This window comes from Lepidochelys kempii, chromosome 9 (assembly GCF_965140265.1).
Source record: "Lepidochelys kempii isolate rLepKem1 chromosome 9, rLepKem1.hap2, whole genome shotgun sequence".
NCBI classification, from domain to species: Eukaryota; Metazoa; Chordata; order Testudines; family Cheloniidae; genus Lepidochelys; species Lepidochelys kempii.
Genome location: NC_133264.1, coordinates 56,766,803 through 56,781,108, shown reverse-complemented (window position 1 = coordinate 56,781,108; position 14,306 = coordinate 56,766,803). Strand labels below are relative to the sequence as shown.

General features: G+C 46.2%; 1 protein-coding gene across 2 annotated transcripts in view; it reads right to left on the bottom strand.

Annotated features, from left to right (window-relative positions):
- Positions 1-14,306, bottom strand: part of NSDHL (NAD(P) dependent 3-beta-hydroxysteroid dehydrogenase NSDHL) — a 29,287-nt gene that overhangs the window by 13,129 nt on the left and 1,852 nt on the right. Inside the window, exons 2-5 of one of the 2 annotated variants that reach the window (XM_073360526.1) lie at positions 14,186-14,236; positions 9,954-10,115; positions 8,947-9,093; positions 6,124-6,252 (exon numbers count right to left, since the gene is read on the bottom strand). In XM_073360526.1, the coding sequence (XP_073216627.1) occupies positions 6,124-6,252; positions 8,947-9,093; positions 9,954-10,115; positions 14,186-14,206 (459 nt within the window). In that variant the 5' untranslated portion in view covers positions 14,207-14,236. The remainder of the gene's footprint in view (positions 1-6,123; positions 6,253-8,946; positions 9,094-9,953; positions 10,116-14,185; positions 14,237-14,306) is intronic. The other variant, XM_073360527.1, reaches the window with a different exon arrangement.

The following is a 14,306-nucleotide window of genomic DNA, read 5'->3' as shown; positions in this document are numbered from 1 at the left end:
ATGGCATAATGAGCAGAAAAGGTGTAGACCAAGGCCCAGGTGGCAGCCCAACAGATATCATGCCATGGGACATCCACCAGGAAGGTGGATGTAACAGTGAAGTGGGCCATGACTCCCAGGGGGAGGGACGGAAGAGAAATATGGGAGAGCGTATAGCAGTCCATGAAGTAACAAGAAATACATTTTAAGAGGCATTGCAACGAAAGGGCATGGCTGCAGCAACATTCCACAATAGTGATAAAAAGCCAGTGGGGAGGCCCAAAAAAACACTGGATATGCTGGAGGTAAAAGCCAATTCGTGGCAAACATCCAGGGTGTGAAAAACCCATTCCTGGGGAGAGGCCTGCAGTTTAGGGTAGAAGGTGGGGAGGTGCACAGACTGGTTGAGGTGAAATGGGGAAGCAACTTTGGGGAGGAATTTGGGATGGAGACAAAAGGGAGACCTTATCCTTGTGCAAAACAGTAAAAGGGGGTCCCACCATCATGGCTGCTAGGTTCACTAACTCGCCTTAGAGAGGTGATGGCCACTAAGAAGATCACCTTCATGGAGAGGTAGGCGAGGGAGCATGTTGCAAGTGGCTCGAATGGTGGTTTGGTGAGGGCTCAGAGGATGAGGTTAAGGTCCAGGTAGGAGTAGGCTTTCATATGGTGGGGAAGGAGTTGAGAAAGCTCCAAAAGAGGAGGAGGAGTCGGGTGGGTGAAGATGGAGAAATCGAAGCACTGAGCACCTCCAGGTGGATACAGACAGAAGAGTGGGCAAGGCCCGACTGATGGAGGTGGAGGAGATAGTCCAGAATGGCAGGAACGGAAATAGTCCAAGGGGAGCCAACGGTGCTGTGCCCAGGCAACAAAAAACGGCACCTTTTGGCTAGGTTGGTAACATGCCCTAGTAGATGGGTGGCGACTCTGGGAAAGGATGCCACGAACAGGAGAGGAACATGTGTTGTCTACGCATAAGCCTCATCAAATACCAGGCCATGAAGTGGAAAGGACCCAGGTTGGGAAGGTACAGTCAGCCATGTTGTGTGAGGAGATTCGGGATGTCTGGAAAACGTATCTGAGGGTGAACAGATAGGAGAGCCATGTACCAATACCGGCGGGGTGAGGAGGGAACTCTGAAGAGAAGAGTTGCACAATTTCGCTGTACTTTGCAGAGGACTTGGGGAAGTAGGGAAATAGGCAGGAACGCATAGCATAGGCTGTGGGTCTAGGGAACGAGGAGGGCCTTGCCCTAGGAGCCTGGGCCAAGAGTGCCTCTGGAGCAAAAAAGAGGGGAAGTTTGTGGTTTTCTGGCATGGCAAAAAGGTCCCAAATCAGCATGCCCCACAGGCAGAAAAGGGACCAGAGAGCAGAGTTGTAAAGTTCCCACTTGTGATTGGCACGGAAGGAGAAGCTGGGCAGGTCTACCATGGAGTTGCTGGTGCCGGGAAGATGTACTGCCTGCAACATGTCGTCGTGCTGGAGGCACCAGTTCTACAGGAGGATGGCCTTGGTAGAGAGAGGGGGAAATCGGGCTCCACCCTGCTTGTTGACATAAACCACAGCAGCCATGTTGTCCAACAGCAGATGTACATAGCAGGATCCAAAGAGAGGTAGGAAGGCCAGCAGGCAAGGCAAATGGCTTGCAGTTCTAGGATGCTGAGATGCATCCGCGCCTCCCTGGGTGACCAGAGACCCTGAGCCACTTGGTCGTCTAGATGAGCACCCCAGCCGACAAGCAAAGCATCTGTCGTGAGATTAAGGTGTGGTTTGGGAGGTGCAAATGGAACACCAGCCAAAACTGTAGCTGGATTGCGCCACCAGGTGAGAGAGGCAAGAACTGGTGGGGGAATGAAGACCCATTTGTTGAGGTGGTCCAAGTGCAGGTTGTAGAAGAACCGGAGCCACAGTTGGAGGCAGCACAAATGGAGACTGGTGTATGGGGTAATGGAGGTGCAGGCCGCCATATGACCCAGAAGGGAGAGGCAAGACAGATGTGGGTACACTGGTGGCGGCAGGAGGGTGGTGAGAGTGGTGAAGCATTCTGAGGGAAGGTACGTGCAGGCCGCAACAGCGTCCAGATGAGCACCTATAAAGGTGAGGGAACAGGAAGGGGTGAAGATAGACTTTTCCTCATTGATGCAAACCCCTAGAGCGCTGAGGAGGGCATGCAAGGTTTGAATAGTGGTGAGATGGGCTTGGGATGATGCCATGAAGAGCCAATTGTTTAGGCATGGGAACACAGAATGGCCCAGGCAGTGAATATGAGCTGACATGAGGGCAAAGATCTTTGTGAAGACGTGGGGGGCATTAGCAATCCCAAAGGGTAGGGCCCGGAACTGATCATGAGAACGTTTGACTGTGAAGCGGAGGAACTTACGATGAGCAGGGTGGACGTCGATATGGAAATATAAATAAAAGGATGCCTTCATACTGTGAACCAAGCTCCACTGGGGGGGGGGGGGGGAGAAGAGGAGGATATAATGAGAGGGAGGGTGAGTCATGAGGAAACGGAAGTTGCAGATAAATCTGTTCAGAAGGCTGAGGTCCAAAATAGGGCCAAAGTCACCGCCCTTCTTCGAAAAGAAGAAATAAGGGGAATAGAAGCCCCGACAGTGCTTGAGTTGGAGGACTTATGCTTCCTTCTGTAGGAGGTGAGAAGGAGGGCATATGCTTCCTTCTGGAGAAGGGGAGAGTGCAACAATGTGGCAGGGTGCTCCCGGGATGGGCAGGAAGCAGAGAAACTCAATCAGGTACCCCCAATGAACAATGTCCAGCACCCAGCAGTCGCTGGTAATCTTGACCCCCCAAAAATCACCTTTGTAGTGGCAGGAAGGTGGTGGGAAGGTTCATGGATCTCAGGGAAGGAGTCAAAAAGGCTGCTTTGAGGAATGCTGGAGACAGATGAAGCAGTGGCAGGCTAGCAAGGTCGCTGGGTGCACAGGTGGCACAGAGAAGAATCCTGTGGGAGCTGAGAATAGGGCTGGTGGTAAGGCTGGTACATGGTCTGAGGGCAGGGATGGAAGGAGGAACGTTGTTGATAATGGGCAGCGGTGGGGGGATAAAGGTCCAGGGACTGGAGAGTGGCACAGAAGTGTAGGGACTCATCCACTTTGTAGCTGAACAACTTATGGTTGTCAAAGGGGAGGTCCTCAAGGATGGTTTGGACCTCTTTCAGGAAGCCACTGGAGTGAAGCCAGGAATCCCAGGGAGGGATGACCCTGGATGCTAGCGAGCAGGACGGTGGCTTTGGTGGCAGTATTGGCAGCATCAACCACAGCCTGGACAGCAACCTTGGCCACCAACTTGCCTTCATCCAGTTGGCATCAGAAGTCTTTGTTGCTTCTCTGGGGGAAGGAAGGCCTGGAAGTCTGTAAGCGTGGACTGTGACAGGAAGTCATACTTGGCCAAGATGGCCTGGTAGCTGATGATGCAGAATTGAAGACCAGCAGAGGAGTAGACCTTGCAGCCCATGAGGTACAGCTTCTTGGCAGCCCAATCAGGGATGTGGACCGCAGGTGTTGATGCCGGGCACGCTCAGTCGCAGGTTGGACCACTGGCAAGTTAGGGAGTGGGTGAGTGAAAGGAAAGTCCATGCCCTTAGAGGGAATGCAATAGCAGCATTCCACCCGCTTCGGTGTTGGGGCACAGGAGGCCAGGATGTGCTAAACAGTTGTAAGAGTGCGTTGTGAATCGGGAGGGAAATATGCAAGGGTCCAGGGGATCGTAGGATATCCAAGAATTGATCCTGCAGGTCCTGGACACCAAAATAAGTCCCAGTACGACACTAGGTCTGCAGGAGGTGAGAGTGTAGGAGGGATGATGGCATCATCTGGAGACTAGGAAGCGCCCGTATGGACTGCGGTTGATGAGGTCACAGTCAGTAACACCAGTGCCGCCGGAACACGGACAGCCTGTGGGTCCTCAAAGATGGAGGAAGGGGCCACGTGCATTGGGGATGGACAGTGTCACAAGTGAGGTGGCATGCCACAGTCATGGTAGGGCTTTCACATGGCCCAGCATATGAGTCGCCAGGCGGCGGTAATGCTCGGGCATAATGGTACTATGGATCGGCCAGTGGGGTGTATGCGGGAGGGTATGGATGGCACCGAAGGTCCGGGCTGTAGGACCGTGCAGTCGAGAATGCAGTGTTCAGTTTGGAAGACCACTTAGATTCAGAAGACAGGTCTGGTAGGGGCAGAGCCGTCAGAACTGCTGGCACCGTTGGTGTGAGAGGACAGACCAGGAGCAACAGAGGCTCCTCTGCAGAGGGGCCCAGTGTAGAAGAGCGGAACAGAAGGTTGGAGAAGGAGCAGGGGGAATGGTAGGCAGATAGTGACAGAGGTCCCAGGACAGAGCAGGGAGACCACGTACAGCAGCATAAGTTTGGGGTAATGGGAGACAAGTGTCCTGGCATGCATGGTACTGGGTAGGTATATCTGGATAGACCCAGCAGACTGAACAGAGCCTGAGGCGACAGTGGTGGGCCAGACACCATGGCCGGCGGCAGGGCTTAGACTCGTGCTCAGAGTGGGACTCTTTGGAACTGGAGTGTCTGAGTTGGCGAGCAACTTCTCACCCGACCTGGCACGGCTCAGGGAGACAACACTGTGCTTGGAGGCAGTCGCCATCAGGGAGCTACCTTTATGCCCATGAGTGTGCTTTTTATGCAGCTGGTGCTGGGCGGGATGGCTCTGGAGAGGTGTTCACTGCCAGTGTTGAACCCCGTTCCAGCAGATCTGTGGATCCCGGAAGCACACACGGTTGTGTTGCATTGCCTATTCCATGAGGTTTTTGTGGTGGTGACGTTCTATGGCCTTGCAGATGCGCGACAGAAATGATCGACAAATAGAGCTGTGGGCAGCAATATGAGCCTCGCCAAGGCAATGTTGGTGCTCGTCACTCACAGAAAAGGATTGCAGGCATGAAGCACAGTATTTGAACCCAGCTTGCCAGGCAAAAAGTCCCCAGAGGGGAGACGTCTAGGGGAAAAAGCTAACCAACTAATGATAAACAAATAAGTACACTACGAAAAACTAACTAAGGAGAAAAAACTATGTACAATGGACAGAAGCTGTCTCTTATTAAGCTAAGAAGGAATCTGATGAGGTTCAATAAGGATAAGTGCAAGGTCCTGCACTTAGGACGGAAGAACCCAATGCACAGCTACAGACTAGGGACCGAATGGCTAGGCAGCAGTTCTGCGGAAAAGGACCTAGGGGTGACAGTGGACGAGAAGCTGGATATGAGTCAGCAGTGTGCCCTTGTTGCCAAGAAGGCCAATGGCATTTTGGGATGTATAAGTAGGGGCATAGCGAGCAGATCGAGGGACGTGATCGTTCCCCTCTATTCGACATTGGTGAGGCCTCATCTGGAGTACTGTGTCCAGTTTTGGGCCCCACACTTCAAGAAGGATGTGGATAAATTGGAGAGAGTCCAGCGAAGGGCAACAAAAATGATTAGGGGACTGGAACACATGAGTTATGAGGAGAGGCTGAGGGAGCTGGGATTGTTTAGCCTGCAGAAGAGAAGAATGAGGGGGGATTTGATAGCTGCTTTCAACTACCTGAAAGGGGGTTCCAAAGAGGATGGCTCTAGACTGTTCTCAATGGTAGCAGATGACAGAACGAGGAGTAATGGTCTCAAGTTGCAGTGGGGGAGGTTTAGATTGGATATTAGGAAAAACTTTTTCACTAAGAGGGTGGTGAAACACTGGAATGCGTTACCTAGGGAGGTGGTAGAATCTCCTTCCTTAGAGGTTTTTAAGGTCAGGCTTGACAAAGCCCTGGCTGGGATGATTTAACTGGGAATTGGTCCTGCTTTGAGCAGGGGGTTGGACTAGATGACCTTCTGGGGTCCCTTCCAACCCTGATATTCTATGATTCTAAGAGCACCGAGGAACAGAGATTCCAACTCTGGCGATGCGGCGGTAAGAGGGAACTGGAGCGGCGTTGACCCACGCAACCTCTTAAAGCCTCAGCATGGGTCATGCAGGTCAACTGACACTACTATGAACAGTTTCGGCTCCAGCATATGGCGTGCATGAGCACCCACATTTGGAATCCACATAGGGACCATCACTCAAAGAAGAAATGCTGGTTTAAGCCCAGAGAGTGATAGCATTAGCAGCACGGTGCTGTATACCTTCTCCTGTAGGATCTTGGTCTCTGTGTAGTAGTCAATGGGCTTCTTTGCATAAGGGAGGTCTTCTGTTCCATTCTTGATGTCTGTGCCCTCAAAGACTACGCTGGCACTGCTGGTTAACACCAGTTTCTGACAATGGTTATGGAAGAAAAGTAATGCATTAGAGCAGTGGTTCCCAAACTGGGGTTCGCAGAACGTTACAGAAGGTTCGCCAGAAAAATTTCACTAATGGCAACCAGAGGACCCCAGGCATTGGAGGCACCAGGTGGGACCTGGTTGCAGGGCAGACAGCCCAAGAGTGGGACAGGGCAGTTGGGGCTGACAGCCTGAGCCCTGCCCCATGAGCAGGGGAGCCAGCAGCCTGAAACCCAGCACTCCAAGCGGGGTTGGCAGCCCGAGCCCCAGGGAGAAGGGGCTGGGCAGTTGGGGCTGGCAGCCCAAGCCCTAGAGGTCAGCAGGACCTGCAGCCTGAGCTCAGTTGACCAGGGTGGTCAATAGGGTCCAGCAGCAGGAGACCCACAGAGTGTGGAGGAAATTTAAACTTAAATCCCTGGAAATATTCATTTTTAGGAGGGGCTTCATGAGATTTCACGATTTAGTGAAAGGGGTTTGCGGGCTGTTAAAGTTTGGGAACCACTGTATTAGAGGATAAGCCAAAAGATATATTGTTTACAAAGGCTGCATGGAAGGGAAAGTCAATGTGAAGGAACAAGATTAGCTTCTTCTTGGCTAGTTCTACAGAGAATGCAGCAGTTTCTTTTAGAGATGCTTTAATTGAAAGTGATCTGAAAATTACAGGTTATAAAAACTCCATTTTCTTAATTGAGCTCCATTAGATAGCACATTACTGAAAAAATCAGAGGAAGTCCCTATTCCAAGGAATGTATTTATTTCTATGAACTGTTTATTAATTTTTAAATACACAGAGAAAAAGCAAACAAAATATACATAAACGTCTCATTATACATATGTGATGCTGGCAGACCAGATGCCAGCTCTTGCCCATGCTGCAGGCATTAGCTAAGAACTGACAAACTCATAGCTGGAGACCAGACCAGTTCACCTGTTTGTTAGTTTTGCTCGAAATAGGTATTATCTTATAAGAATGTATTTAATGTTTAGCCTCTAAGAAATGCTTGTAAAATTTTGCATGCATTAATCTCACTTGTAATGTTGGTATTCCATACTAAGAAAATGCATGAGTTTTGTTTTATAACTTTGAAAATATTTACTCTGAACTTGTGAACCCAAGCATCCCAGTCATCCCAAAGGACTATCAAAAACAGATGGGCCATCAAGGAACATCACAATACTACGGACTGGTTAATGGCCCTATTGCACCTGGGAAATTCTAATAAAACAAACAAAGTCACAGGAAGATTTTCTCTTTTTGCAGTTTGAACTCTCACAGGGCCAGAGCTACCAAAATGAAGCTAGAGATTCCTAGAGACTGCCTCCTGGTCTGCTCTGAAAGACACTACAACTCTGTCGCTCTTAGAATTTAGATGGTAAGTCATTTGTGTGTATACATTTGCTTGCTTTAAGCTGTAACTAACTCCCCCCCCCCCCCCCCCCCAGTTAATAAACCTTTAGATAACTTATTACAAGATTAGCTACAAGCATTGTCTTTGGTGTAAAATCTAGGGTACCAATTGATTTGGGGTAAGTAACTGGTCTCTTGGGATTGGAAGCAATGTGAATATGGTATGATTTTTGGTATACATAACCATTTATCACTAAGTCCAGTTTGTCTGGGTGGCAAGATAGACTGGAGAGTTAGAGGACTGCCTGACTCTATGCTAAAACTGTTACATTGATTCAGGAGTTCACATTTGTTACTGGCTTGGTGAAATCTAATTATAGAATAGACCACCAGTTTGCGGTATCTCCCCTGGTTCTGACAGTCTGCCCTGAGGTAGAAACTCATGGTCGTGAGCCACTGCAAACTGCCTGACAACATAAACTTCTCATAATATACCCTACTCTAAGGATTTTATAATCCTACTGAAGTAACAAAATGCTTCAGAAACAGGTGAAGTGGACACTTCAGAAAATTTCCAGTGCTGTCAATCAAGAGAGAAAAATAGTTTCCAAGGAGAACTTGAATGCCCACTTAGCCTGTTTTCCTGGTACATTTCAACTCTTAATACCTCTTAAAAAAGCACACATTGGTATTTGCTAGTCGTTAAAGTATCTTTAAAAAGATTTTTATGCTGCATTTGTTGGAATATGATATAGCCCAGCAGATTTGAAATGGGAAGTCAAAGATATACAGATGATCAGAAATATCATCAAATTACCCTCTGAAATGTGACTTTTTAATTTTTTACAATTTAAAAGAGACATTACTTTTTGCCTAACAAGTTCTAGACTGAAATGTACTCCCTGTTCTGACGAATCCCAATCTGAAGCCTGAAGGTAAACAACGCATGGCCTATTTTCCTCCCAGCAGCCTATTACAGAAAGAAAGCAATTGTGGGGCAGGAGTCCATACTTGACATGCATCATTTAATTCTGTGTATTGTTTTAGTAATTCTGTATTTCCGCCCAGAAACTGTACAGTGGCTGTATTTCACAAGCAACCTTCCTTCCACCAAAAAATAAAGTCTCTCATTCATCCAGTGCTCGAGGATTTCAATAGGCAGAAATTGAAATAAAAAGCTCATGTGATGTTGGAAAGACCAAGGGGAAAATGGTGCAGTTGTCTTACAGTTACTACTGGAGTCATTAAGTTCACATTTCTTTTAACGCTGCTATTACTCTATAGCCTTATATCAGGACTTCAGCATCTCATGCCCCTCCCATATGCTGTTCTATTCTTACCTGAACCCCAGCTTCTTTGCAGGCTTCAATGACTGTTTTGGTCCCCATAAAATTCACTTTGTAAAACAGATCCCTGTTGTCACTGGAAGGTGCTGGTGAAGCACAGTGAAAAGCCACTGTCACACCTTGTAGAGCTGGAAACAGGTCCTAGGGGGACAGATGAGGCAAGGCACCAGTGAAAACACCAGGAGTGCTTTCCATTTGAAAACTGTGTAGGTTATATGAACACACAAATACCCACATTTTGTTTTGTGAAACATAACAGCCACATCATCTTCATGAAGCTGAAGAGTCGAGATACAGGACCAGCTCTTGTATCTCCAGACCTCTTTCTGCTAGGCAGGAAGCTCTATTTGTTTCCCTTCCCCCTCACCCCCCAGGAAAAAATCCAGAAGCTTCCCAAGGCTTGGAGACTAGCCATGCCCAGCTAGTCAGGTGCAGGCAGAAGGCCAAGGATGCCTCAGATAGGAGTTAAAAACTCAGCATAGTTCCAAGGATTTAACCCCCATATCCCAACATTACTGCCCAGCTTTATGGTGCATCTCTCAGGAGTACATCATGCCTGTGGAGAAGTCCTCTCAAAGACACATGCAGCAAGTTATTTCCAAGACACATTGTGATGCATGTCTCCACATTGGAAGGCAGGTATAAGCCCTGTCCTTGTACAGATACAAGCTAAAACACCCAAGGACTGTTCCAAAGAGTTCAAGAAGAGTGTTCCTTTAGGGACCATTTTGAGCCACTGGTGAAAGAGAAGTGAAGGACAGCACTAGCAGAGAGGGGATACAGTTGACCACCCTTTCACAAGGTCTTACTGCAACCATTCCACGAAATACTGCTGTAGTGTTGACCTTCCCACCTTTCAAGGAACACATTACATGTCTCACACAAAAACTGAGTCAATTACCTTGGGGAACGTGCCTCTACAAGATCCTAAGCTCAGTTTATATATTTCACTTTTGTTACCTAACACAGTGTTATATTTGTCAGCTCTGTTCATACTATACCTTTTTACTGCAGAGATCTCCCAGGAAAAACTGCACCTTATCATTCTCAAACCCCTTTTGAATATCAAACACATTGACTGTATAGCCTTTCTCCAGCAGCCTCTCCACCATGTGTTGGCCTAAGAATCCTGAGCCACCTATCACGGTGCATTTCTTACTGGCCTGCAGAGGCAAGAAGGGGAGAGAAGTATCATAACAAGCAGACACACTTGTGAAGTCTTTCATTAAACCCAGGCTTGAACTTTATAGGATTATAGGAGTGATGATCTCATTCACTTGGCTGAAGTCCAGAATTCAAATTTTCCACTGCTGCAGTTAGACAAGTCAGTAAATTAGGCTGATCAGAGGAATCTGAATCCAGGTATTAAGCGACTCACCAAGATCCACTTCAGTGGATAGAGTGTAGTAGACATGCACAGCTTATGTCCTTTGTAAGAAGATTCTGTCTCATTCTCTCTCATTGATTAGGTTTATCCTGACTATATTTACCTTCCTAGGAGGTTGATTATAGTGCAAAAATTCATTAGACTCATTTATTTTGTTTAATTTCCCAGTTCTTGTATCAAGCAGGCTGAAACTGCTCAAGAGACAGACACGGGAAACAAGAGCTTAGCCACCCCTAAAAATATGATGAACTAAGTTCTACACAATCCTATTTGACTTTATGTACTGATTCACAACCCATGTAATGCCACTAATTTGGCTCAGATATAAACCAAATACATTAGTTTCCCAATATTAGAAAAGTCCGTTCAGCTTCCTGTAAACTGGAGCTGGGATTCTTGGGCTTTGCAACATGCCAGCTGTCTACCCCCTCGTCCATTCTGCCAATGAGCCCCACTCTTTATATATTCCACTTGCTCACTCATTTACAAAATCTCAATCTCTAGAGCACTCAGATTGCAAAATTCTTCTCTACTTCTATACACTGCCTGCACAGTATGAAATATATGTATGTCTCTACAAACCAAAGCATGGATGATAGGTGCAGTTGTAGATCTATTTGCCCCAAGTGTCTCTTAAAATCAATGAGAACAAAGGCCACTCTGGCTGTCAGTAGCTCCTCGTCTCCAGATGTTTCCTTCATATATAGCTCTAACCCTCCTACAAACTTAGCTTGCTACAGTTTATTCCAATAGAGTTTCATCCTCAGTGATGGAGAGGAGCAGGTGAAACTAGCTCTCTCACAAAGCCTGGAGCAGGACTAATGGCTCCAAAACCAGGAAGGCAGCCAAGCAGATACAGCTTATCCTTTTAATTAATCCTTAGCCTTTTTTTCTATGGAGATATTGGTCAGAGTCAGTATCAGGCACTCTGGTCTGGGTACTCACCTGCCTGAAATAAGACCAGTGACCTATGGGCTCAACACCAGCACAGAGCGAGCAACTGAGGTTTTGCAGAAGAGCTTCGTACAGCGAACCCTCTGTCCTGCTTGCAAATAGATTTGCTCCTATTGTTACTACACAAAAACTCGCCTCAGCAAATCTTCTACAGAGTTTAAGGGGAAAATTATCCCATTGAAACTGCCCAAGGCAAGTGACTCTTCAATGGGTTCTAAGTGCTGTGTCTTTCGATGGATCCCATTGCAGAGTACCAGTTTTCCAGAACGGAGATGAGAAAAGTCTACTGGACTTGTTCAGTTATATCAAAGTTCAGTGCTTATTCTGAAGGGTCTCTGAACGGGTTGTGTAAAGCACTGCAGCAAGCAGAGATGTCATAATTATGAGGAGTGAGGGAGCCATCTGATGCCATAGCATAGATTAGAAAGTCCCAACTTGCGTGTGTACTAATCTTGCCCATAGCCCAGTAAAACACAGCATTACAACTGCCACTGTGAAGCATGCTCAACATTTTATTTCATTCACGCTTATTTTCTTATCTCTCAGTTTCACTTGTCCTTATCACAAGAAAGCTTAAAAAAATAATGATATGAAAAGAATCAGGAGGATAAATATGCCAGAATTTCCTCTGAAAACAATAAACAGTTGTTGTGCAATAACAGAGCTCACACTTGACGAATACAATTTACCTACGCCCAAAAAGTTACATGAACTAAATTAGATTTTATTCTTTCCCCATTCTAACTCCCTGCAAGCACTCTAAACATCAGAGTGACAGGATAACAATGGCTCTAGCAAGTTCCGGGGACATGGTTTAAAATAAAAAACAAAAAAATAGTCAGACTACCCATCTGCACGGTATCAAGGTACAGCCCTATTGTAATTGAATCTCCAGACCTGTGGATTTTGTAGTGTAGATGAAGCCTAAATGTGTGTTAGACACATCCCTGAATCTTTTTAAAACTGCATCAGTAGCAATCATGTTATAAATAGATCCCAACAACTCCAGGTTCCGTTCCCACTAGTAATACCAGGAGTGAGTATTCCAGTGTCCTGGACGACAGTCCCTGACTTCACTGGCTATGTCAGGGTTTCCTCCCCACTCTGAACTTTAGGTGTTATGGGGCTTATTCCTTCACCCACTTACTTCCCTGGTCCTTCTCGCTTGAACAGAGAGCAATACCCAAAGTCCAAAGGTGCAAACAATTCGATGTTTATTGGGGTGAACTTCCAGCAAGCATGATTCCAGTTTCCTTCCTTAGTGTCACCCTTCCCAGCTCTGACACCACAGAGCCTTACACCTGTGTCCCTGTTCCCATTCCTGCCCTTAGCCAAACATAATTCCAATTTCCCCCACTCACCCACTTCCTGATAGACTGCAGACTATGTAGTAAAACTTGAGTTCTGCTTAGCTATATCTTAGCCAATCATTTTACTGAAATTTAACTAACCAATCCTAACATATTGTAACATGATTATTTAACCAATTATATCCCACCACCTTAATTAGTTTACACCCAGCAAAATTAATTATACAGCAGACAGGAACAATCACAGAACCAGACAGAGATTATACAGACAAACAATAGCAAAGTGGGAACTAGAATGACAAAACAATACAGAAGTGAGGATTTCACATCCCAGCTATTGATAAGTGAGTTCTTGCCAGACAGGATGCTATCAAACTAAGTTTCCTTTTACATCTTCTAGGCACTTCCCTTTCTCTGGCAGCGATAGGAATACAATCCTGTCCTGATAATGCCTAACAGCCCAATAGCACCTTATTTCAATGTGACTAGGTTGGAATGTGAGGATGTGACCTTTCGCCGCCCAGCTTATGGCTGCCTCTGTTGCTTAGCCTAAGGCCGTAGCCTAAGCACAGAGCCTCAGACTGTCACAGTAAGAGAAGGACCTTACACTGGCAAACAGTGATTTTGATTCTTCTATACCTCTATCTAGCCAAGTGATAAGAATACATCTAAATTCTTAGAGTATAGGCCTTTACAGACAGGCCTGAATATCTATATCCTAACATTAGGGTACAGATGTGGGGACCTGCATGAAAGACCCCCTAAGCTTATTTTTACCAGCTTAGGGTAAAAACTCCCCAAGGCACAAATTCTCCCTTGTACTTTGGATTCAGCTGCCACCACCAAGAGATTCAAATAAACATTTAGGGAGGGCCACTTGGACCCCTATCTCCCCCCTAATATCCTCCCCAAGCCCCACACCCCCTTTCCTGGGGAGGCTTGAGAATAAACAAGATGAGCACAGACCAACCTTGGGTTTTTAGGGAAACTAAAAACCCCAATCAGATTCTTAAAGAAAACAGAACTTTATTAAAAAGTAAAAGAAACACCTCTGTAAAAATTAGAATGGAAAATAATCTCACAGGGCAATCAGATTCAAAACACAGAGGGTTTCCCCTCTAAGCAAAACTTTAAGGTTACAAAAACAGGGATAAACCTTCCTCTTAGCACAGGGAAAATTCACAAGCTGAATCAAAAGATAATCTAATGCATTTTCTTGTGATTACTTACTATTTCTGTAAGATTAGATACTTAGTTCAGATATGGCTTAGGGAGATGTATTTTCCCTGTCCTGGTTCCTCGCTGACCCCCGAGCAAACAACAAAGAGACCAAAAGCAAACTCCTGCCCCCACAGATTTTGAAAGTATCTTCTCCTCTCATTGGTCCCTTTGGTCAGGTGCCAACCAAATTACCTGAGTTTCTTAACCCTTTACAGGTAAAGGAGGGATTTTATGCTACCCTTAGCTGTGTGTTTATCACAGGGTAGATAACCAATTTTTCTTCCTCTTCTGGATAAACTTCCAACAAAAATAAGTGATGCTTAGAAAACAAACTTGGAAAAAATATTTCCTTTAAACTTACTAGTCTGAGTTGTGTAGCCATTTCTTGGAGGATTCACTGTAAATCTAATCCCTAAAATAAATAAATAAAATAAATAAATAAATAATGATGTTAATACTTTAACATATCACATTTAATTAAC